Source organism: Sebastes umbrosus, chromosome 7 (assembly GCF_015220745.1).
Source record: "Sebastes umbrosus isolate fSebUmb1 chromosome 7, fSebUmb1.pri, whole genome shotgun sequence".
In the NCBI taxonomy this organism is placed as follows: Eukaryota; Metazoa; Chordata; class Actinopteri; order Perciformes; family Sebastidae; genus Sebastes; species Sebastes umbrosus.
The window spans coordinates 8369351-8394482 of NC_051275.1; the positions used below are offsets into that span (position 1 = coordinate 8369351).

The 25132-nt window shown below is 40.7% G+C and overlaps 1 protein-coding gene across 1 annotated transcript; it reads right to left on the reverse strand.

The window, feature by feature from the left end:
* Nucleotides 1–1059: 1059 nt before the first annotated feature.
* LOC119491797 (A disintegrin and metalloproteinase with thrombospondin motifs 8-like) lies at nt 1060–23315 on the reverse strand. The gene is made up of 9 exons (XM_037776017.1): nt 22058–23315; nt 19646–19885; nt 13267–13399; nt 12963–13130; nt 11822–12114; nt 7194–7380; nt 5697–5869; nt 4724–4899; nt 1060–2212 (listed from the first exon to the last, which is right to left on the reverse strand). The coding sequence occupies exons 1-9, from the start codon at nt 22772–22774 to the stop codon at nt 1477–1479; spliced, it is 2823 nt and encodes a 940-aa protein (XP_037631945.1). The 5' UTR covers nt 22775–23315; the 3' UTR covers nt 1060–1476.
* Between the last annotated feature and the right edge of the window lie 1817 nt (nt 23316–25132).

A 25132-nucleotide genomic window follows, 5' to 3' on the forward strand; every position in this document is an offset into this window, starting at 1 on the left:
AGAAAACACACACAGAGCACCTTCATCTAGCATCTATACATAGCATCACATGTACATCCTGAGGTAGATTTATATTGTTTCAAATCTCAATAGTGGTTGTCAAATGTCAATAAAAGATGACAAAACAATATTCAGGCAAATGCCCCTGATGTGACTTGATGCGACCGGTTGGTTACATGGATGGTTTATGAGACAATGGGCCCCCTGGGCACAGGCATGTAAAAGGCCCCCCACCCCTCCTACATACTGTAGAAGCAAGACCTCCAGACTGAAAGATACACAAATGACTACAAACAATATGACACACTCAAACCACATTTTACAACTGGACCAGAACTCTCAGAATCTCAACAAAACCCCAGAACAACATAGAGATGTTGTTTGTAGTCATGTTGCATCTTTTTGTAGACATTTTTGTTGCTTTGTGTCAAGTTGTGGTCATTTTGTGTCTCTTTGTGGTCATTTAGTGTTTCTTTGTGGTAGTTTTGTGTCTCTTTTTGGTCATTTTGTGTCTCTCTGTGGTTGTTTTGTGTCTCTTGGTGTTCACCTTGTGTCTCTTTGTGGTCGTTTTGTGTCTCTTGGTGTTCTCATTGTGTCTCTTGTTATGTGTCTCTTTGCAGTTGTTTTGTGTCTCTTTGTGGTTTTCTGTTTGTTTGTGGTTGTTATGTGTCTCTTTGTGTTTGTTTTGTGTCTATTTGCAGTTGTTTTGTGTTTGTTTGTGGTTGTTATGTGTCTCTTTGTGATGGTTTGTGTCTCTTTGCAGCTGTTTTGTGTTTGTTTGTGGTTATGTGTCTCTTTGTGATGGTTTTGTCTCTTTGCAGTTGTTTTGTGTTTGTTTGTGGTTGTTATGTGTCTCTTTGTGATGGTTTGTGTCTCTTTGCAGCTGTTTTGTGTTTGTTTGTGGTTATGTGTCTCTTTGTGATGGTTTTGTCTCTTTGCAGTTGTTTTGTGTTTGTTTGTGGTTGTTATGTGTCTCTTTGTGATAGTTTGTGTCTCTTTGCAGTTGTTTTGTGTTTTTTTGTGGTTGTTTTGTGTCTCTTTGCAGTTGTTTTGTGACTCTTTGTGGTTGTTATGTGTGTCTTTGTGGTTGTTATATGTCTCTTTGCAGTTGTTTTGTCTTTGTTTGTGGTTGTTATGTGTATCTTTCTGGTTGTGAAATGTCTCTTTGCAGTTGTTTTGTGTCTGGTTATGGTTGTTATGTGTCTGTGGTTTTTAAGTGTCTCTTGTGGTCGTATTGTGTCTCTTTGTGGTTGTACTGTGTCTTTTTGCAGTTGTTTTGTGTCTGTTTACGGTTCTTATGTGTCTCTTTGTGGTTGTTTTGTGTCTCTTGGTGTTTGCTGTGTGTCTCTTTGTGGTCGTTGTGTGTCTCTACACCTGGCCCCTTGGGTCTGTGCCGAGGGTGCCCATTCAGTAATCCATCCATGGTTCGTAAGTGCAGTCAGACTAAAAAGGGAAAGTTCACTATACTCATGTTCTTCATAAGCACTCTTGGTTGAGACATTCTGCGGAGACTGGCTCTGGGATTTTGTTCGGATCGCACTTCTCTGGCTCAACAGTCTTCCCAGTGTAGTCTATGCAGAAGACGCTGCGGCGCCGCTCCCCCTGGCCACAAGTTCGTGAGCAGACTGACCAAGGTCCCATCTGCCATATGGGGCATGGCAGATCCCCGCAAGGCCTGATGTCTACGGGCTTCAGGTCTTTGTCGCACTGGCTGGAGAGGAAGCCCGCGGTGTCTCTGCATTCAACGTTCCTCCTGGACCATCCGGAGCCACAGCTCTTAGAGCACTCAGACCACTCCCCGAGCACCCAGTCAGGCACGCCGAACGGATGGATGATATGCAAAGACGGCTTCCTCTCCTTGGATTTGTTGAAGGTCACATCTCTGGGAATGAAAAAGGTATATTTGACCTTGGGAGGGTTGGCGTCCCCCGCAGTGGCGAGGAGTTGGATGGTGATGGCCTCCTTCAGCTGCCTGAAGCTCTGGATCCTCTCCAGCGTGGTGGAGGAGCCGCTGTACTTTAGCACAGCACCCAGCACAGGAATGTCCTGCTCCACCGTGGATACAGAGAAGTTACCGTTGAGGATGTAACTGCCACTCTCTCTCTTTATAGCCAGGTAGTTCCCATCATGTTTGATTCCTCTGTGGCTCCGCTGTTTGACGTCAATGTTAGTAGCACCAACAGGAATTGTGACAATGTCACTGTATCCGTATCTGGTAGAGAAAACAAAGAACTAGATTTAGATAATGTACACACTTCGTTTTCTTACTTCAAAGAAATAGTTCAACAATTTGGGTAATATGCTTATTTACTTTCTTCCCGGGGCCATAGCTCTCGCAAATGCTAAAAAAATACGCCAAACCAACATCTGTATATCTCACTGCTTGGGCTGCAGTTTGCCATGTTATGATTTGAGCAATTTTTTATGCTAAATGCAGTACCTGTGAGGGTTTCTGGACAATATTTGTCATTGTTTTGTGTTGTTAATTGATTTCCGCTAATAAATATAAACATACATTTGCATAAAGCAAACATATTTGTGTAGCTCCCATATTGATAAGAGTATTAAATAACTGTTTTAAATACAAATTTCCCTTTAAGGTATATTTTGAACAGATAAAATGTGGACTTAATTTGAAATTAATCAAATTAACTACTAAAAATTAATCAACTATTAAAGAAAATAGTGATACAGTTACTATTACACGCAATATTATGTTTTGTGATACTGTATCAATTGTCAAAAATACTATAGATTTTTAATTAATAGCTTACTTACTGTGATAAATGCAAATGCAGATCCCACAGTTCTGATTGAAAAAAAACAACTTTTTTTTTTACTCAGATTTTATGCATATGGCAGTGTGTTCTTTATACTATGACAGTTTTCCTGAAATTAGATTTAAAAAAAAACAAAACTAATAGTATCGCAATATATTGAATCGTAACCACTGTATCATGATATGTATCATATTGCCAGATTCTTACCGATACACAACCCTATTAATTAGTGATGTTAGGTAAGAAAGTGCCAGGCTAGCAACTGTATATGCTAATCTAGGGTAATCGCCTCTCGACTGCAGCTACGTACTTAACGCACAGACATGAGATTGGTATTGGTCCTCTCATCGAACTCTTAATAAAGCAAATATTTTGCCCTCTTTTATAGGTCCGCTGTTTCTACCCTTTTTCACTTCTCTATCAATAGAGAACTATTTGTCTTATACGCCACAGGTTGTTGGCAGTGTAGGACTTGAATTTTGTTTCTTGGAAATAGCCAACATATGAAGGACATGTGTAGTGGTTGTCATGATATAGTAAAATAACAGTGTTGGAATTGAGATGTTGAAAGGTTTTATCTTCACTAATAATAAACAGTGAAAGTAAATTACAACATCACACGCTCAGGTTCACTGACGGTTTGAGCAGAGAAGAGCTCACTGTCAAAATGATGAAGGCATCACAAACTGCACTATGAATTGAAATAACACTGACTGAATGGAACCTCTTTGGTCATGCATTTCTAAATCATATATTAAATAGAATTACAGTATTTTGCCTGATTTTTCCATGTTTTTTGTCCGATCAAAATAACTGCTCTCATTGCTGCAAAAACCGTCCCATCGTAATAAGCAAGAGGAAACAAGGCTTTCCATGCTACAATCTCTCATCAGATTAGAGAATGTTCAAATTATAAAGAGGCTCAAATATGCCATGGGCTAGTTTTACTGCTGATTTAATGTGTGCTTTAAGATGGTGATGATAGCTAGCCGCTTGTGCAGTGCTCTCGTTTTTCACCACAGCAGGATTAGCAAAACCGGCCTCTATAGTCTTTTTTCACTCTCCATCTATAGTGCAAGAAATGCATGAATACATTTCAATTAGGGCTGTCAATTGATTCAAATATTTAATCGCGATTAATCACATGATTGGTCATAGTTAATCGCAATTAATCACAAATTAATCGCACATTTTTTATCCGTTCAAAATGTTCCTTAAAGGGAGATTTGTCAAGTATTTAATACTCTAATCAACATGGGGATGGGCAAACGTGCTTGTTTAATGCAAATGTATGTATATATTTATTATTGGAAATCAATGAACAACTCAAAACAATGACAAACATTGTCCAGAAACCCTCACAGGTACTGCATTTAGCATAAAGAAATATGCTCAAAATCATAACATGGCAAACTGCAGCCCAACAGGCAACAACAGCTGTCAGTGTGTCAGTGTGCTGACTTGACTATGACTTGCCCAAAACTGCATGTGATTATCATAAAGTGGGCATGTCTGTAAAGGGGAGACTCGTGGGTACCCATAGAACCCATTTACATTCACATATCTTGATGTCAGAGGTCAAGGGACCCCTTTGAAAATGTCCAAGTCCATTTTCCCTTGCCACAATTTAGTGCAAGTTTGGAGCGTTATTTAGCCTCCTTAGCTAGTAAGCTAGTATAACATGGTTGGTACCAATGGATTCTAGTTTCATATGATACCAGTATCTTCACTCTAGCTTTAAAACTGAGTCCGCTTCAACCTAAAAATCAGAAGTTGCTTTAATGCGTTAAAGAAATTAGTGGCGTTAAAAGAAATTAGTGTTAACGTGTTATTATCACGTTAACTTTGACAGCCCTAATTTCAATAAATCTGAACTACATACAACTGTTATTATTTTATCATTTTCATAGCCTATGTCAGGTAAACATTTTTGGAACACTTACGTTGCTTTGTTGTAGGAGCCTGTGATCTTTCTACAGGTGATCCCACTTCCTCCACACACTCCACACTTATCCACTCTCTTGTTGGATCCAATCACCTGGTCACAGCCTGCCTTCACACACTGGCCTTGGACACACACCGATGTGGTGTCAGGGCCACAGGTCGTCCCGTCAATCACCTGCAGGGACACAACAAGCAGGTGTTGTTGGTTCTTTTATCACAAGTGTCCCGCATCTTGTAGTTTTGTTTAGTGATTGCTTGGTTCTTGTCTGGGATGTAGCTCATATTCTATATTAAGATGCAGAGACAATGACTTTTGACAAATAATCTAAACTGAAGGTCCGCTTATTAGCTTTTACCGGAGACAGTGACATGCAGCTGAAAGGTCCGCAAATAAGATAGGAAGAGGAAATTGAGTTAAGATTTTAGATTTAAAAGAAGGACTGTCAAAGTTAACGCATTTTAGTTTTAACGCCACTAATTTCATCAACGCATTAACGCAACTTGTGATTTTTAGGTTGTAGTGGGCTCAGTTTTAAAGTCAGAGTGAAAATACTGGTATCATATGAAACTAGAAAAAATAATGAATTCATTGGTGCCAACCATGTCATACTGGCTTGTCATGAAGGAGCTTATTTGCCCACTCCCATGTTGATAAGAGTATTAATTACTTGACAAATCTCCCTTTAAGGTACATTTTGAAAAGAGAAAAAAATTTATGATTAATTTGCGATTAATCACGATTAAATATTTTAATTCGATTGACAGCCCTAGTAAAAAGTGTTTCCCACTTGAGGCGACGCATTTACAAATGCTACATATTTGGCTTTCATTTTCCATGCTAACATTAACTCAGAAAACTGCCAGATGTAAAATTATTTGTCATCGCATCACCGAAAAACTCTGATACTCAAAGATTATGTGTTTTACGGTACAATCGTGTTTTTTAAATGACTGTGAGTGCATATACTGTACCTTTGATTCAAACACCTTAAATTCACTGCTGCCCCTGGCCCTGCAGAACAGCTTACATCTGTCTCTGGGAGAAACACCAGCGTACTTTGGGATCCACTGTTTCATATTCCCGTTGTAGTCCAGGTAGTTGGGGCTGTTGTACTTCTCACACTGCTCCTCTCTGAAACTCTTTCCTAAGGTAAAAGATGGAGTAAAGCTTAGACTATAATACACTGAGGTCAGCCCTTGAAAATCAAATCATTCCTAGGTAAATTTACTAAATGGAGCTGCCTAGCCAAAATACTGTACATGTATGTATAAACAGTCTTACAGTAAAATATGTTGAATACATCAATATTAATATTTCTATATTAGCAGAAATTCAGAACACATGTTTTGCTGGATTTCCTGCAGTGTACTGACTATCACAAGAGCTGAAACGATTTGTCAATTCATTGATTTGTCAATTGACAGACTAATTTTATATGGGATATTTGGATAACCATCATCGTTTGGGTCATTTTTCAAGCAAAAACACCAAACATTACCTCAGCGTGCCAACTATGATTTTATAGAAATAATGAGCAGTTTGATTATATATTCATCATGATATTCAAATCAATTTCAATTCAGAAGGTTTATTTTGTTACATGCTCTTCCAATGTGTGCAGTAAAATGCAGGGTAGCATAATATGGAAGCCCATTCCCGCCAATGTGATGAAAAGAAAATAATTGTGAAGTCCCCCTAATGACAAACTTTCTCAAAATAATGACTTAATATCTAAAAATAATGAGAAACTTTCTCAAAATAATGACTTATTTATCTCAAAATAATGAGTTAGTATCTTAAAGATAATGAAAAACTTTCACGTGTCATTATTTTAAGAACACTTCCCATTATTTTGAGATACAAAGTCATTATCTTGAGAAAGTTTCTCATATTTTGAGAAAGTTTCTCATTATTTCGAGACACTAAGTCATTATTTTTAGGAAGTTTGTCATTACAGGATCTTTTTTTTTCATCACAAAGCTAAGTTTTTTTTTGTTATTTTTTTTTTCTTTTACTGGCAGAAATGGGCTTCCACAGACCAAAAACAAAACAAAGCTAGTGTGCAATAAAGACAACAATAGAATGACTTGATGAGTCAAAATAAGAATGACAAAAAGAAATATAAAGGCTCAAAATTCAAAGATGAAAAATAAATATATGCAACATAAGTGTTAAAATACTTAAAATAATGAACTGATCGATATGACACTGGTTGTTCACAGGAAGGCCGTAAATTGATATTTTGGTGAGAATGCATGATGATGATTGATGAATGATATTATATATTTTATTAATATTGTAGGTTTCCATATTTCTGTATTTGTCCACCTTGTCAGATGTCTCGTTACACCATTGCATATTTTTATTTAGTTATTAAATGATTATGATCATATTAAATGTATTATTTTATATCAAAACTATCAGCAGCTTGTACTGTTTTTTTAAATCTGCATCGTGTTAATTCTCACCGTCGCTGTTGTCACAGAGCTGTGTGTTGCAGGACTGGTACTGAACCCTCTGTCCCTCGCAGTACTTCCCTCCGTTCTGAGGCACCGGGTCAGTGCACTCCCTGTAGGAGAACTCCACCCCACCTCCACATGTTCTGGAGCACTGCTGCCACGGTCCCCACAAGCTCCAGCCGCCGTCCACAGCCACCTGCGGTAAAACACAGCGAGAAAAGAGGGGGAAAAAGAGCAGTCAGAGTAGTTGGTTAGAGCTCAGTGCCAAAGGCAATCTCAGCTGTGTAGCCTAAACCACAGTCTGGGCTTCTGGGTTTGAGGCCGCACAGTGTGTTGGCGTGCTGCGACTCCAGGCTAAATCTGTGTTGAAGTTCGGCACGCGCCTGCTGTCTGCCTCTACCCACATTCCTGCCACATGTGTCACTCACCACTAGTGGAACCTGCCATGCTGCAGCTTTGTAAGGCACAACTGAAAGTGTGTGTGCTAGCGTGAGTGTCCATTCCAGAAGTTTTATGAGTTTGGACCAGCTAACAGCCCAACTGCCAGCACGTCTAGGTTCATAAACAGATGTGTGATCATAACACAAGGAGAAGATATCAAGGCAAGCAAGCTAAAGTCAAACACTGAGATGTATAAATGTTCTTTAAGGAAATATAAACAGGCATCTTGAGGCAACCGGATTTAAAGTCACCAAATTCCAACAGTGCTGTGATCCATATACAGTAGCCTGTACTTTTCATTCATGCATTCCTACTTAAAACTGCTCACAGCTGCAATAAAGTGCCATATATATATATATATATATGTACTCTCTAGAGTTTTGTATTGACAACTTTCCTTCGCAAGCTAACCTGGACGTTTTTTCCTAAAACAGTAGATTCTATGGAGCCCCTTAAGGGACACGGCGAGAATGCACATTTTTTTAGGACTACTTCTGCGTTACCTCGCAATATTTTGCGCTCCCTTGCAATATGTTTTACGTTACCTCGCAATATTTTGCATTCCATTGCAATATGTTTTGCGTTCCCTTTTGCGTTCCTTCGCAATACTTTTCTTCTTCCATTCCTTCTGAGCGATATAGTATGTCTATTTCCACTAAAACTGCTCCCAGCGCAACGCCGTAGTATGGTTCATGGATGCACATTAAATTAGTGCCACTAAATACTTGCTGCAAACGTGCTGAAACAAGAGATTAATGCTTAAAATATTATTGCAATTAAACGCTGTGGATAAAGCGGGACCCTCTTCCATCTGTCTTTGGGTGCAGATTTGTGGTGATGTGTGTGTTGGGTTCATGCCGTGACGCTCTGAACCATCAACGTGAGGTAAAGCTTTTCCGTTTGCTGAGCTGTCGTTATTAGGCTATACGTTTAACTGTGATTGGTGCAGCTATTTCAGAGCAATGAGACCAGTGATGTAACTGGCTGAGTATGTAATAATCAGCACCACGTCGCACATGGCTGCATGAACCAAAATAGAAGGTGCACATGGGGTGACGCACACAGTACAACCACCTTGCATATGACATCATTATTCAAATTTCAACTGAGGGTGCAAAATATTAAACTGAGGGGGGAATGCACGCTTTTGCATGCATTTTGCAAAACATGACAGCTACAGTAGATGGGATCAGACCCCCGGTTCTGGGGCTTGCACTGGTTGAATTTAAGTCACTACACAGCCACTAACTGAAGGTGAGGTCACTCTCCGGAGCTGCCGAAGTAGCGGCAGAGCTTCAGAAATATCTCACTTGCTTGAAAACCTTGCCACTGATGTATAAATATTTTTATATTTTAGTCCAATCTCAAAATAAAATTCCTCCCTCCTTAAAATGAACCTCTCCCACGGATGTGTGCGCTCCATTGCATTGGTCTCCATTGCGCCGAACTGCGAGCCGCCTAAGGAATGCAAAAGTATTGCAAGGTAATGCAACATGTGTTGCGAGGGAAAGCAAAAGTAGTCCTCAAATTTTTTTTTGCCGTGTCCCTTAAGGGGTTCTGTAGATTTCCAATGGAAAGGTTACATTGGGTTGTTGATAAAAATGGTCTAAATCAAACATCTTATGGTAGCTGTTCTGGAGCTTTCAGTCGTATCACTAAATCTTCAACTGTGTTTGCTCACTTGTCGTAGAATTTTAGAAGTTCAAATTTCCATTTCTTTTGGAGCATTTAAAGATAGAATGTGTCACCTTTTATGTGTCAAATCAGTGTTGATGGTAAATGTAGTTGATTGAAGCAATACATTCCTCAGTGCGTACCATATTGGCCGAAAAAGCAGAGTTGACAGCTGCAAAATCTGTTGTTCTTCCTGCATCCAGCGCGACGTGAAGTTGGATGCAAGGAAAAACTACAGGCTGTTCCAGCTTGGATTTCTGATCTCCACCTCTGGGTTGCCAGGGGGCGCCGTGCTCTAGATGCTGCTCAAAAACAGAACGCCCTTGTTCTCTTTGCTTTTATTGCAAACTAGCAACGTTTCCAACAGCAAACATGGCATCCCAAAATATGAGTGCAGAGGACGTTATGGACGAGGATACATTTTACAGTGTTTTGGCTGACTCAGATATTCAGCCGTATTTGTTCGAGCCAAAGTATACGGCCGAATGAAATGCAGCGGAGAGATGCAAGAAGAGTTGGCCGACGGGGACACTGGGCGTCAGAAGCTCGCGCATAATGCATCCCGGTACATGTAGGCACTGCTGGCATGCAGGAGAAGTGGAGAAGAGGAGAAGAACTCGGCGTTCTCAGTCGATAGCACGCACTGAGGAATTGATTGCTTCAATCGACCACCATCAAATCTGATTGGACATGCACATAAAGGGGGCCAATTTTCCCCTTTAAAGGACTTCTTGTCCATGTTGGCTAAAAAGTTGAACTTAAAGTATATTCCTGTCCTTGAAAACAACAATTTACAAAAACAATCTCACCTCCAGGTTCATGTAGGAACTGCTGTGGAGCTTTTGATTGAATCACGCACTCTTCTTCAGTTACTGTTTCAAGAATGAACTTTGGCGCTTGAAATCTTATGATAGTTTTGATCAAGAAGAAATTTTTCCAAGCAGGCAAATCAGCACATATATTATTGATAGGTGGAAAGTTAATTTATGATGATTTACAGTATTTTTGTTGCAGAACAAACCGTAAAACTCTCAGACAGACATTAGTCATATTTTCTTGTAAATCTGCTATGAGAAGTTGTCTCAAAGTTGCTGACATACCAGTTTCATTTCTACACTTCAAAGGAAGTGACTAATTGAAACTTACTGACAGTTCTTAGTAGCATGAAACATGCAACGGGGAGTAAATTACGAAAGAGTGCACAGTTACTGTCATATTACATCCTTTGACGGTTGATGAGGTCAGTACTTCTGGTAACCATTCAAAGAAAGTGTGAAATGCCCAATGCAGCTTTAATATTGTCTTGTGTAACCCTAACTCCTAATCCTAGGGTCTGATTGGCTTACCCTGATATTCTTACTCCTCATGTCTAAATTAGTGCTGTCAATTGATTAAAATATTTAATTGTGATTAATCGCATGATTGTCCATAGTTAATCGTGATGGATCGCGAATTAATCGCACAATTTTTATCTGTACAAAATGTACCTTAAAGGGAGATTTTTCAAGTACTGAATATTCTTATCAACATGGGAGTGGGCAAATATGCTGCTTCATGCAAATGTATGTATATATTTAATATTGGAAATCAATTAACAACACAAAATAATGACAAACATTGTCCAGAAACCCTCACAGGTACTGCATTTAGCATCAAAATATGCTCATATCATAACATGGCAAACTGCAGCCCAACAGGTAACAACAGCTGTCAGTGTGTCAGTGTGCTGACTTGACTATGACTTGCCCCAAACTGCATGTGATTATCATAAAGTGGGCATGTCTGTAAAGGGGAGACTCGTGGGTACCCATAGAACCCATTTTCATTCACATATCTTGAGGTCAGAGATCAAGGGACCATTTCGAAAATAGCCTTGCCAGTTTTTCCTAGCCAAATTATAGCGTAAGTTTGGAGCGTTATTTAGCCTCCTTCGCTAGCTAGCTAGTATGGTGGGTACCAATGGATTCCTTAGGGATCTAGTTTCATATGATGCCAGTATCTTCACTCTAGCTTTAAATTGAGCTTGCTACAACCTTAAAATCCCAAATTGCATTAATACGTTAAAGAAGTTAGTAAATTGCGGACCATAAAACCAAAACAATGAGCTGAAAGACGCTAGAAAACACTCAGAAGTTCTTTGGTGAACTGCAAAACTCTCTTTGTTTCACTACAAGTGAACACACATATACATTCAACGCACGGTTAATATAACATATTGAATAGTGCAGTACGAAAGCAAGTCTATGTAACTTTTAGTTAATGGCGGCCACTGTCAAGACAATTACAGGACAATGCTAAATGCTAAAACGTAGCGTAACAGCACATGAAGAGAAGAGATACTACAAAGTCAGCTAACTGACTCAGTAGGTGGTTACACAGCTAAGTTTGCTATCATTAGTCACCATAAGCTACTAGTTATAGTAGACCAACTAAAGCTGCAGCAGAAGAGTGTATTGCATTGAGCAAGGGGTTGGTTTTATTGTTAATAAATTCAATATTTCAGAATAAAGAAGCAGTCTCACCATTGGCTGCATCACCTCCTGAGTGGACATGCACACTCCGTGGAAGCAGGTCCCGTTGAGGCTACAGGGGGTTCCGTCAGCCCAGGGCAAGCTGCCGTTTTTGGTGGAGCACTGCTGCGTCCCGTCCTCCTGACACCACAGCTGGCTACAAACATCACTGTCTGAAGAGTTGGGGCATTGGACAAACTCCTCTCCAAACATCTGCTGGCACTGCTGGTCCAGGCTGTACTTGGTGCCTGGCAGCTCTCTTGGTAACGGCATGGTGCTCTCTGGGACATCCAGCAGGCAATCCCCTGTGGTTACAATACAAAGCAAAGCTGTATGAGTGTGATTATATTGTGGTTTATGGAGATTATGAACTTTGCGGCACTGTGGCAATTGCAATATGTGTTGCTCTTTGTGTGTGGCATGACAACGGTGGAAAAATATTCCGGGCAAGTTGTGTCTTGACTATAAAAATGAATAATTTAAATTGAAGTGATGAGGAGCACTTTTATAGGGAACCTAGTGATCTGACTCTGGACATTTGACAACTACTCCAAATCAGAATTAATGATCGTTGTCTAATAATTCTTTATTACATTCAATAAGCTTCTTGTCTGGAGTCGTCAATGATGTCCGCAGTTCGGAATGAACATTCTCAACCACACAAGTGTTTCTTTTTTTTTCAAACTGATAAAGAACATATTTTGCTGACACCAGCTGTTGCTTTTGGCTGAGGAGGTGAAGAACAGGAAGGGGTCCATTGTATGACTCAGTGGAAAAGAAGGTTCACTGATAGGTCTAGGAAGGATACAAACAATACAAGATGCAGAGGTGGGGGAGAGGGAGGCGAGACAAAGAGAAAGAAGAGTGAGGAGGAGAGGATGTGGAAAGAGATGTGGAAATTGCAGGCAAGATAAACTATCCCTACAACCCATAATTTGAGGGGAGCGACATGTTTAAGCAGGAAAGCCATAGTTAGAGCGCGAGAGGAATAACAGTATGTTTTATTCATCTCTGAATCAGCCCTAATAACAGAGCTACGGTGTCGTGGCAGACGTCCATGTTGGCAGAAGGTCTCTCCGGAGCTGCTTAGTTTATGATTTACTCGGTGTGTAATCTTTAACATGCTGGGTCGACAACCTCAAATATGTCCTACCGTGTCCATTGTCAAAGAACTCTGTGATGTAGAGGGCGCTGCAGGGAGACCAAGGCGCCGTCATGTTGAGGCTGACAAACAGAGGAGCCATCAGGTGATGTCCACCCAGATCTCCAAACAGCCTCTCACAGGTCTTGGAGTCGTCATGAGGCATACTCAGCACATGACCTGCAGTGGGGGGGGGAGGAAACATAGGTTCACAGATGTACAGAAAAGTGGTTATGAATGATTGAGAATGACTTTAAAGCTACACGTTTCAGAACACCCAACCAGCCCACCCATGTGGCAATAAATGTGAGCTTACCGAGCTCGTGTGCAGCTGTGAAGGCAGCTTGCAGGCCGTTATCCTCGATGACTGAGCAGCTTCTCTTGGGGTCGCACATCGTCCCGACATCGGCCACACCCAATGTGTCACAGCTCTTCTGTCCGCAGATGTCCTGCAACACAAACAAACACGCTGAAACTGGAACACCAAAGCCATGATGATGATGATGTGAGATTTGAAAAGCTGATACCAACACTGAGATCTTTTGTATTAACGTATACAAAAGTATATGTTCGAAATCAGAATTGTGACCATTTTCAGGCCAGAAAATTCCTGAAATTTTGAGCAGGTGTGTTTACCCAAACTGTATTATGTATTACATCTTACTAAGGTTAAGAAGCCTCGAATACAGAGTGACACAATGTCACATAAAACTTACTTTTTACTGGTATATGCCAATTTTGGTATATCACTGCGAATTATGATGTGCCACTTTTCACCTGCAGGTACTGTGAACATTTTTTTTTCTAGCCAGGCTACCAGGGCTATTGCTATATATCATGTACGGCAAGCGCATTGAGTGTAGCCTTGGACATCCATACATCCATCCGTCCGTCCGTCCGTCCGTCCGTCCATCCATCCATCCATCCATCCATCCATCCATCCATCCATCCATCCGGGGGTAGCTGGCTAATCAGGGAATTCCCTCTCCCCAGCAACGTTTTCCAGCTCTTCCTCAGGGACCCTGAGGCGTTCCCAAGCCAGACAAGATAAATAATCTCTCCAGTGTGTTCTGGGTCTACCCCAGGGCCTCTTACCAGTTGGAGGTACCCGGAAAACCTCTAAAGGGAGGCGTCCAGGAGGCATCCTGATCAGATGCCCGAACCACCTCAGCTAACCCCTTTCCACGCGAAGGAGCAGCAGCTCTACTCCGAGCTCCCTCCAGATGTCTGAGCTCCTCACCCTATCTCATTCTTTCGGTCACTACCCAAAATGTACGTAGAATGTAGATGGACCAAACTGTCTACTTGTGAAACAATCCTGTCGTACACGTCATCTCTCAACTCCAACTCCAATCCTCCATCTCAAGTTACTAATCGGACTGTAAACATTGAGCAACGCATGGTGGAAAAGGAAGTCTTGTCCCGGACATCTGCTGGCTACACCGGCAAACATAGCCCCTTACCTCCAGAGGCTATCCACTGATTGCACGACAACTAACATAACCTTGTTCTCTTACATGTATGCCCTGACGAGATTTTGTTTACTGGCCTGTTTTCACTGTTCTTGTCTTCCTCTTGTTGTTCTGTTAGTGTTTTGTCTTGCAATAATAATAATAATAAACTCTCCACTGAATCCAAGATGCATACTTGAATTGGGTCCAATTTAATTATTTCATTCAAATCATTACAGGTTAAAGGGGAACTACGGCCATTTTCAAAATTCATACATGTTATTCATATGGTCAGAGACAGTCCAAAAATCCCGCAAATCCATACATTAGAGTGCTAAAACTCAAACTTATGATGCCATAGGGTATAAAGTCTGGAGCTGCTCCATAGAAAATGAATTGGGAACGATAGATGACACTGAGAGCACCCAGGGGAATGTTCTGAGTATATTTCACAACAGAAAACATTAGATTATAATAAATCTCATTTGGGTATAAAAACAAAAACAATCATTCTGTGGGTAAACAAAATCAGTCCAAGCTCCAGACTTTATACCCAATGACATCACAAGTTTGAGACTTACTTCTCCGGTTTCTGGCTTTGAGAGAGAGGAGCCTGTGTTCACAAACATTGATTCAACTTTCCTAGGCCATGGAAATAACATATTGGAATTCTTAATTTTGGTGGTGTTCCCATTAAGGTCTTGTCATGGACAATCGGTGTAGTATTGAACAATATCGGCTCGATATATTGTTCTCACCCTAGATTAGGCTGTTTTCCCTTGAAAGCTAGTGACCCTTTGCTTAGAAACAGCTGGCGAATGGACCATTAAAGAGTTAAAGACATTATTCTGTCAAATATTAAATATATTAAGTGTATGGGCAGCTCGAAGTGTCAGTTAATCCTGTTTGGCGAACCTTCGCTCTCTATTTGTGTCCAGTTGTTTTTCTGCCACTTTTTAAGAAACAAATTAAAAACATATTGCTCAGTGTTTTCGTCATAAAAACAAAGCAAGTAAATATCCTCGGCATGCAGCTGTCCCGAGTTGTGATCTGGGAAAATGAAAAGTGTGGTGTATCAGAAATCTTTCCCTGCTCGAGAAGACGCCTGGCTGTGTAGGACGGAGACGGACGCGTCCATGACCTTGCCTCGCCTCAGCCCCCCAAAAAAAAACCATAAGGCAGCAGAACCCTCTGTGATTCGAAACACATCTGGGCTTGGAGCTGCTGCTTGAACGCAGCTCAGCGTGCGTTTGTACACCTTGTTCCACAATAGCATCTGTCACTCATGTATGCAGACACAAAGTAAGATGTGTGGGTCAAAGCACAGGCCACAGTATAGCATTTAGCGGACAGACGAACAAACACGCACATACTGCACAAGACCACAAGAATGCATGAGAAAAAAATGTTTCCACTACATGCAACGGAGTGCAAGTTTTCACTTTCACAACAGCCAGTAGTAGACTGCGGGATACATGGCACACATCTTCAACCCAGATCCAGCCGCACACTCAAGCTGACCATTTAAAGTGTCTCAATCATGTCAGGGCTGATTTGTGGCTCCACTAAAGTTAGCTCTTCCACAAGGAGCCTTCCGTCCTCGACATTTCAAAGCATATCTCCGCTGAAATGGAAAAACAAACACAAACTGGGTTTGCGTGAATGATGGTTTCCACTGACCGAAAGCCGCTCCAGCGCAAGACTGCAAAAGCCCATATGTTGTATTCATCATCTCCCAGATCCAGGGTCAGATTTACATGCTAACGTCATTCAGTAGGCAGATAAATGCCAAGTCTGTCATCAAATCAAGCTGCAGCCTGGGCACTTATAGCTATAGACATGTAATAATAGAGAAGTCACTTGCGTAATGTATTGTCTGCTAACACCTTGTCAACATGCACATACCAGATGGAAGAAGGCAGCCAAATACAGCAGAACCAGCCAATCACAACTCAAACCCTAAGGACTTGTGAGCGTATTTCCTGTCGGAGCATCCATAAAGCCCAGTTTGTTTGCTCTCTGTTGACATTCCTTCTGCTTGGAAAAGATTACAACTCTTCCATCTCGACGATCCCTTTTCAGCGTCCTTAATTTACCCAAAGAGCTAGAACTAGAAAGGCTTTCCTTTACATCACCTTGTTTCATTTATTCCCCCCTCTAATCTCACAAATGCTCCTGAGTTGCTTAAAGGGGACATATGATGAAAAACTCACTTTTTCAGTGCTTGTGCACATACAGCCCATGCAGTCGCACAGCAGTTTGTGAAATAGTCACGGAATTTAATGTATTGATTCATGTACATGGACATGAATTAAAAAACATTTTCGTGATGGTCAGCACGAAATCAATTCGTAATTGATTAATTCACGTAATTGTGAACTGAGATGTATAACGTGGGGAGGAGGTTGGGTGGATTGATGGGTCAAAAGACTTTCGCCCAGGAGACCGGTGTTCCTGTCCCATGTGAAACCACAAGTCAAAGTTGATGTATTTGTCACGTAACTTCTGTACTTAAGTTACGGCACATCCGGAGTTATTTTAACTCAAACCGCCATCTTTTCCTAAACCTAACTAAGTAGTTTTGTTGCCTAAGTCTGACCAGGTCGATCTAATACTAAACCTAACTAAGTAGTTTTATTTTGAAAAGATTGGAGCGGAAATTGACACCTGCGTCACGTGTTGCTGGACATTCGTAGAGAAAAAAACGCACAAAAAATACATTGTTGAAAGTCGTGCTGTGCATCAGGAAGAAAAGGGAAATTTGTGTCTATGCACACGATTCAATTAGATTACATTTTGTGACTATGTCACGAACTGCAGTGAGACTGTGTTGAATATACCACCTCTGAGTATCTCCACTAACTAACTACCTTTGCAAAGGTGCACCATACACCATACTGTATTTTTCTCGCAAGCCAAATAGAGCAGATTGGGGTTTTCAGGCGCTAAAACGGAGTGTTTCAGACAAAGGGTGAATACAAGTATATTCAGCCAGACAGTATGAGAAAAATAATGTGTATTTTGAACATTAAAGCATGTAAACATGTTCTAGTAGAAACCCAAAATACAAGTATGAACCGGAAAATGAGCGTGATACGTCCCCTTTAAAGAGCAAGATATGACCATAGCTGTCCCAAAGCAAGGGGCTCTTTTTCAGCTGTGACCTCACTATAAACACAACTGGCCATAACATGCACCTGTGTTACTGTAAGACACTTTGGTTTCAAGTAATTCTCCTGTGGTTGAGTCTGGTGCTCAGAAACCACATTGTGTACCGCAGCTGGCCTGGAAGTTGAATTCCACCAGGGGTTTAATTTGTGACTCATCCTTGCTGGGTTATTGCCTTCTGAATGGAGAACAACATATATACCAGACTTTCAGGGGTGTGTGTGGACTATCCATTCTAATAATACACTGTAAAGCATTCACAACATTGTTTGAGTTGCAACAGTCCAAACCATGCTGTGATGAAAATCTGTGTTTTGAAACCACTGAGTCATGGAGCCTGATACCAGATATATTTTGTACTACATGTCATGAATGAGTCCTAAAGCTTGGAAATCAGTTAGCATTTCCCTCATCTGGAAGTCAATGGGTTTTTTGAATGGGTTTTTAGTTGCCTGATATAAGGTCTGTGGTTAGCACAAGCTGAAGACATTTTACGTTCTGATCTTTAAAAATACATCAATAAATATCCCAGTATCATAAACGTGTTTGCCACAGAGCTTGTTTTCTGCAAAAATCCAAAACTCAAAGGACAAATCCCATTGGCTTTTTGTCGAGGGAACCCAGTGTGATGATAACTTCCTGGTTCCCTGAAGCACTCTATATTGAATAGTTTTAAAACTCCATTAATCATATGTGGTTATTGTTTTGTTTTAGTCTCCTCAAACTCTCAAGGGAAATATGTGGCTCATTAGCTGCTCCACTGTGTTCACCAGCTAGTAGCTAACTGGCTAACGTCTCCCTGTTGTTTGGTGTTGAGCAGGTAGAGTACAGTTTATTAGAGTTGTTTTGTTTTTTTTGCTGAAAACGGCTTCCGGCTACGGCTGGAAATAAAGTTGATGAGAGCAGTGAGACTGAACCCAAACAGTAACGTTGCAGGCCAGAAGCACCCCCCTACACACACACACACACACACACACACACACGCACACACAAACACAGACATTTCAATATGAGTAAACTGTCAATGTGTTATAATTTAGTTTCTACCCGTTAAAGGGGAGTTTTTTCTTGCCACTGTTGAGAATAAGAATGCATGCTCATGGAGGATCTGTTGTACAGTCTAGTCCTGCTCTTTATGAAAAGTGTCTTGAGATAACTTCTGTTGTGACTTGATGCTACTGTATATAAAAAAAATGTACTGAATTGAATTGAATTGAATTTTGATGTATCTTTCCCCTTAATTTTCTCAAAAAATTCACAGTAAAATGACTTCAATTTGACATGGTCATAGGTCATAGTCAGGAAGATTTTACTTCTCAGCAAACATATTATGGAAACGTTTTTTTATCATATTCTTTGGTGACGTTACATATTCAACAAGACTTATTTAATATATGTGTAATTGCTCTAATGAGAGTCTTTCTTTGTGGTTTTTGGCTGCTCCTAGTACCGATACCGTAACAGCACGAATAGTAGCACATCAAATTGCAAGCGGTGGCTGGCTTGTCCAGGTTTTACACGTTGCTGCTGTTGCGCTGTGCTACTGTGTGGCCGACAAGAAAACGTGAATGGCCCTCTCTAGAGCCATCTGGAGAAGAGCCAATGCTTAGTGTGTGTGTGTAAGTGGGAAGTGAAAATGAGCATAGTCTGGTTTGTCCGTTCTGGGTTACTGTAGAAACATGGCGGAGCAACATGGCAGACTCCGTGAAGAGAGGACCTGCTCCCTATGTAGATATAAACGGCTTGTTCTAAGGTAACGCAAACACAACGATTCTTATTATCAGGTGATTATACACTAAAGAAAATATACTTATTAATATTATATTCCATTTCTGCCAATAGATCCCCTAATTGTTACGCACTGGTCCTTTAAAGATGGAATTTGGTGTTCCCCAAGGATTCATTCTGGGGCCACTGCTATTTTAAATAAACATTCAGCAAATTCAATCAGATTTCTTTTAACTCAAGGTCCATTTATTAGCTTTTTCTGGAGATTTCAACCGCATCTCACTGTCTTCCTTAGTGTATATGTCATATACATATAATGTTTAAAACAGTTATGTACTTGGCCCTCACCTCTCTGGTGAAGAGCATGGCGGTGTCGTAATGCTCTGGATGCCTCTGGCTTGGTGGGTTGAAGAGCTGCTGCCAGGAGCAGAAGTTCCTCAGAGCCACGCCTCCGTTGCTGGAGAGCTCCGGGCCGACCTCCTCGTCCTCCACCACCAACATCTTCACCACCACTATGTTTACTGAGTTCTTAATGCTGGGGTGCTTGTAAAGCTGGGCAGCCATTGATATCAGGGTCAGAATGTAGTGCTGTGGAGGGGAAGAGACGGGACACGACATTTAAAAACTTCCACAAAATCAAACTTCTTTGCTCGAACAGCACAAAGACACAGTGAAGGATGGATAAAAGAGTGGCTGTTCATTCAACAGAGGCAGCTGTCAATCGCTCGCAAACTCCGATCAAACAGTCAAACTAGGCAGCGCTGATCAAATATGAATCAATATTCTGTTACTGTTATGCCTATTTGTCACCTCAAATGTTTTGAGAAACATCTGGTAGTGTACTGTTTAGCTGTAAAAGGAGAAAGTTTGCTCCAGCTGGTGGGCGGTGCTTGGTATTTCCTCAACTGGTCACAAACTTTAACATTTTACAGCTAAATAGTACCGTAAAATTTGATTCTGAAAATATGTTATGCGAGAAATAGGCTTTCCATTAACATAATATTGATTCATATTTGATCAGCACTGCCCAGTTTAACCATTTGGAGTTTGTGAGTGATTGACAGCTGCTTAGAGATGGCAAGGCTCCAGATCAGCTGTGATTGGTTGTTTTCCTCCGGTCTGTGGAATTTTGCAGATGCCATTAGGAGCACCGGAGGACACAGAGGAACATGATTTTTTTCAGATTACCTGTCTCATGCACTACTGTCAGGATACAGTGACCGTTTAGTAAGATAACTTTTGTAAATCATATTTGCTCCAAGCTGCCTACTCCAACTTTAACTGTAAAGAGCTTCCTCCAAATACTTTCTGTTCCCTTTCCTATGATTGTGTCATGGGAGGTATAGGGATGGGCAGGTTTTCCACAGTGCTGTCATTGGGCTGTGTTTTAGTGGAGAGCTGGTAAATCACAATGAATGTACCATGATGTGTATCACAGAGTCTTCCATTCCAGCCTTGATGCACTCACTTTTTCTAGGGTGGGATGATATTCCCATATAAAAAGTTTTTTCCACATGTGCTACATGAGCCACATGTTGATTTTTGCCTAGGACCTCCAAATCACTAAAACTGCTCATAAAACCAGGGTAATGACATTGGAAATAATCTGATTTGTACTGAAAAGCCAATATAAACCCAATTTCCCCATCTAACCTTTGTTCACTTGACCCTGGTGCCTAGTAGCCCTTATATACTCCCTTTACTGTGGGATGAGGCAGATGGTCTGGTAGCTGAGCTGCTTGTTAAGTACAAACAGACTAGAATTCAGCTGCTCCAGATTGTGGCAGGATCATGGATTGTCCACTACTTGTATTAAATTAAATATTTAGTTAAGCAGTGGATTGAAACAGGACTGATATTAGGTATGGAGCATAATTTTAGGATTTTTTTTTCATATATTCCATCAAATTTTGTTCAATTTAAATAGTGGATGTTCTGATCTACAGCAGGAAAGGGCCCTTTAATTCAGTTTATAATACAGAGTAAAGACAGACTACACTACATGTAGATATTGTAAGCCTTGTGAATCTTCCCTGGATGATGCTGAGGCTCTGCTGCCAAATCGTGACCAAGTCCTTAAGGAATGTGGTTCAGCATTGCTTGCATTTCTGTTGCCTGACCTCTTACTCAGCCTGTGGAAAACAGGGAGCCCATCGATTTCCTCCCAAAGTCCCCTCAGTGCCAGAACGTGTTTTATGAAGCAACACAGAAAAAACAAGCTCCTGCCACTATATCCTCCTGGGAACCAAGTTAAAAAAAAGTGTCTTCCAATTACTTTTTTTGTGATTTCCTTCCTATTTAGGGTTAAAAGAAAATCTTAACAATTTAGGCTTGTTAAACTTTATTTTTATTATCGACTGTAAAGTGGACTACAGGACTATTTCAGTGTGAAAAGACTAAAAAAATGAACACATTATGGCTGTAGAGTGATATTAAACCAAGAATACATTCAAATGACATATCACTGGAAAGCCTAGGATGTCCTCTTTACAAGACACCAGGGGTTGATAGAGAGTATCAAAAGAGAGGATATGCATGTGGGAAAAATGTCCACTACAGAGGACACATGTCAATGGGCTGGGTCTTAGGAGGATATGTCTAGACTGGGAATCCTTGCGAGCAGGATGGATGGGGGGAAATAAAGTGGAAAAGATGACGACGTTTGTTTATTTATGGGACAGTCTAATATGCGAAATTAAACTTAAAAGAGTTGTTTAGGTTCCTATATCAACAATGTGTGCAGGAAAGAATGTGTCTGACCTTTATTTCATCTCCATAGAAGTGTGTCATGGTTGAGTCTGCTACCACCAGGGTCTCTATGAACCGAGGCGCGGAAACAAAGCGTCTCCGGCGAGGTTCCCTCCGTGCGTCACCGTCACCGTCACCGGGATGCGTAAAACTTTCCCCATTGTGCTTCTTCTTCGCGTGATCAAACAGGAGGGCAATACCGTGCATACTGTTGGTGAATGTCCTCCTCTTGATGACATGCAGCTGCTCCACAGAGTCTGGCTCCAATCCGCCAAGTTTGGGCTCAATTAAATACTCGATCCCCTCCGTTATGAAGGAGCCAAAGATGCCTGAGCACAAACTGACAGCCACAACCGAGCTCTGGTCGTGATCTACACTCCCAGAGTAAAAGCAGCTCATAAACTCTCCTCCACTCTCCTCCGTCTGGTTCATGCGTTTCTGGAGATCCGCACCTGGAGCTGTGCGTAAAGCTCCAACATCTCTGGCTCTTCTGATGCGCTGGATGGTGAAGGAGGGCGAGATAAAGCTGGTATCAGGGATCAGATTTAGAGTCAAGTCCTTGCCAAACGCACTGAGGGTAAATCTCGGCTGTTCCTCACTTCTTTTCCAAAAGCGACCACTGATTCTTCCATTTATCCGAACAGGTACAACATCCTCTGATTCAAATGGAGCGGAAAGCGCCGCGTTCATTACGCACAGCAGTAAAAAGATCACAGGGGAGCACATCATCTTCTGCAAATGGAAAATTGTATTGCAATGTATGTCCTTTTATATCTTTGGTGTGTGGCGCGTCTTCTTCTCCAATCGAATATCTCCTCAAATTTAAAGGAGCTTTTCAAATTTAAAGTGTTTTTTTCCAGCGTTGTAGAGAGCCAGTCTTGGTCAATCTGGTATTTAATTTCAGTCTGTCTTTGAGTTGTCGTTTTCTAATTCCCTATAACCAAGCCTGTGAGTCCTGTTGTACCACTCACCCAGCACCGCTGCAGTCTGGACACATCGGGGGTATTTATACTTTCTGCTCTTCCCTTGGACATGAGGGGGTTTATTTTTGATATCCTCCGTTGCTGGAAAATTCTCCTCCCACTCGCAACTTCGTGAGATACTCGCAGGATAAAACGGATCCAATGAGAATAGGCTGACACTCCCCCCTTCCTTCTGAAATAGCTTGACAACCGTGCTCCTATTATTAACCCAGCGTGCTATATGGACATCTATACTATACGCATAGCTGGAAGTCCTCTACTTGGGGTTATTTCGGAGCCGTGTGTGAGTGGCAGGTCCTCCACAGAGCCAAGATCTGCTTTATCCATGCACAATGGACCACAGCTGGACAGAGAAAAGGCACTGTGTGTGTGCTTGGAAATGTTTAATCACATTAGTAGAGCTATGAGAAGAATGATGTTTTTTTATGCAGCATATATGATCTGCAGAGAAACATTCTTTGAATATTAAAGGTCCCATATTGTGCTCATTTTCAGGTTCATACTTGTATTTTGTGTTTCTATTAGAACATGTTTACATGCTGTAATGTTAAAAAAATATATATTTTCCTCATACTGTCTTCCTGAATATGCCTGTATTTACCCTCTGTCTGAAATGCTCCGTTTTAGTACATTTCAGCAGAATTACAAAAGAAGTGCGTTGGTAGGCAACAGTTTGGGTCCATGTTTACTTCCTGTCAGCTGGTGTCATTTACATCCACTGCAACCAGGAATAAACTGGGACACATTTAGAATGTTTACGTTTAAAACCGTGTAGTGGGTCTAACTATTGTATAATTGTGACATCACAAATGGACAGAAATCCTAACGGCTTGTTTCAAATGCACAAATTCTGAATACGGGCTGTATGCATTTCTCTGCATATTGAGCGCTTTGATACTTTCACAGTATTTATATAGCACTTAAAGCCGCTTTATAATATAAAAGACCTGAAAATCGTACTTTTTAGAATATTGGACCTTTAAGATAAATCAAAAGAGTATTTATCGGGAAAAAAAAGCAGCTTTACCCAAAGAACAATTAAATGGTTCCATGAAAAGACTCAAATAAACCAGATTTTTACTCATAATGTTAAAACAAAGAACCCACTATGTCCAATTTTTTTAAATTTAATTTACTACTGCATATTTTGTTTGTATTCATGATCATTTCTTTCCAGCAGCATTCCAGCGAGTAGAAGCATTTTATTCATGATGCTAATAGAGGGCTTTTCTAAAAAGGCTTCTGCTGTATTACAAGACTAAACACATGTTCTGCCAGGCACCATGTAAATCACTTTATTAAGTCTGTGTGCCAGCAGAATGCCAGCTCTTTAAACAATTTTTTAAAACATGATCCTGGTGGTGCAGTTTAACACGTTCACCGCCAGGTGGCGCAATAGTACAACACACTAGATGGACTGAAGCTCCAGTGAACTTCAGGCGCAAACTAGGTGTCGCTCTTTGCCTGCATTTCACTTTGCACTTGTCTGAACTTTTTCTTATACGCATGGTGATAGGCAGAAACATAAATGTGTTTAAATGTGAACGTACTCCTCCGATGAATGTGGGTGTTTTAGAATATAATAGAAACCTTTATTGTCATTGTATTAAATACAACGAGATTCACAGTTGCAAATTCTGGTCAGTGCTTTAAAACAAATACTTGACAAGACTAAACGACGCAGACAAAACATATAACAGGTATAAACACACACACACACACACACACACACACACACAGTTATAAAGCAAATAAAACAGGTAGAGTAGATGTAATAAAAAACTATAAACAGAAGTGTTACCCTAGAAGTATAAAATATAAAAATAGATGTAATGTAAACAGAGGTAATTGCACTTGTAAAACAGGTAGAATAGATGTTACAAAAAATAAATGTAAACAAAGGTAGTTGCACTTGAGTCATATATATTTTCTCTAGTCATTCAACTAATTTAATGTGTTTTTAAGAAAAAAAATGTTATGGAAAAAGAAAATTAATACGCAGAGAAAGGAAACGGTGATGTTTTTGGGGACATTGTGGAGAAATGTGTTCCACTGTTTGGTTTACAGTTTGAAAGTTATGGTGCAGGTGTGTTGTTTTGTCGTG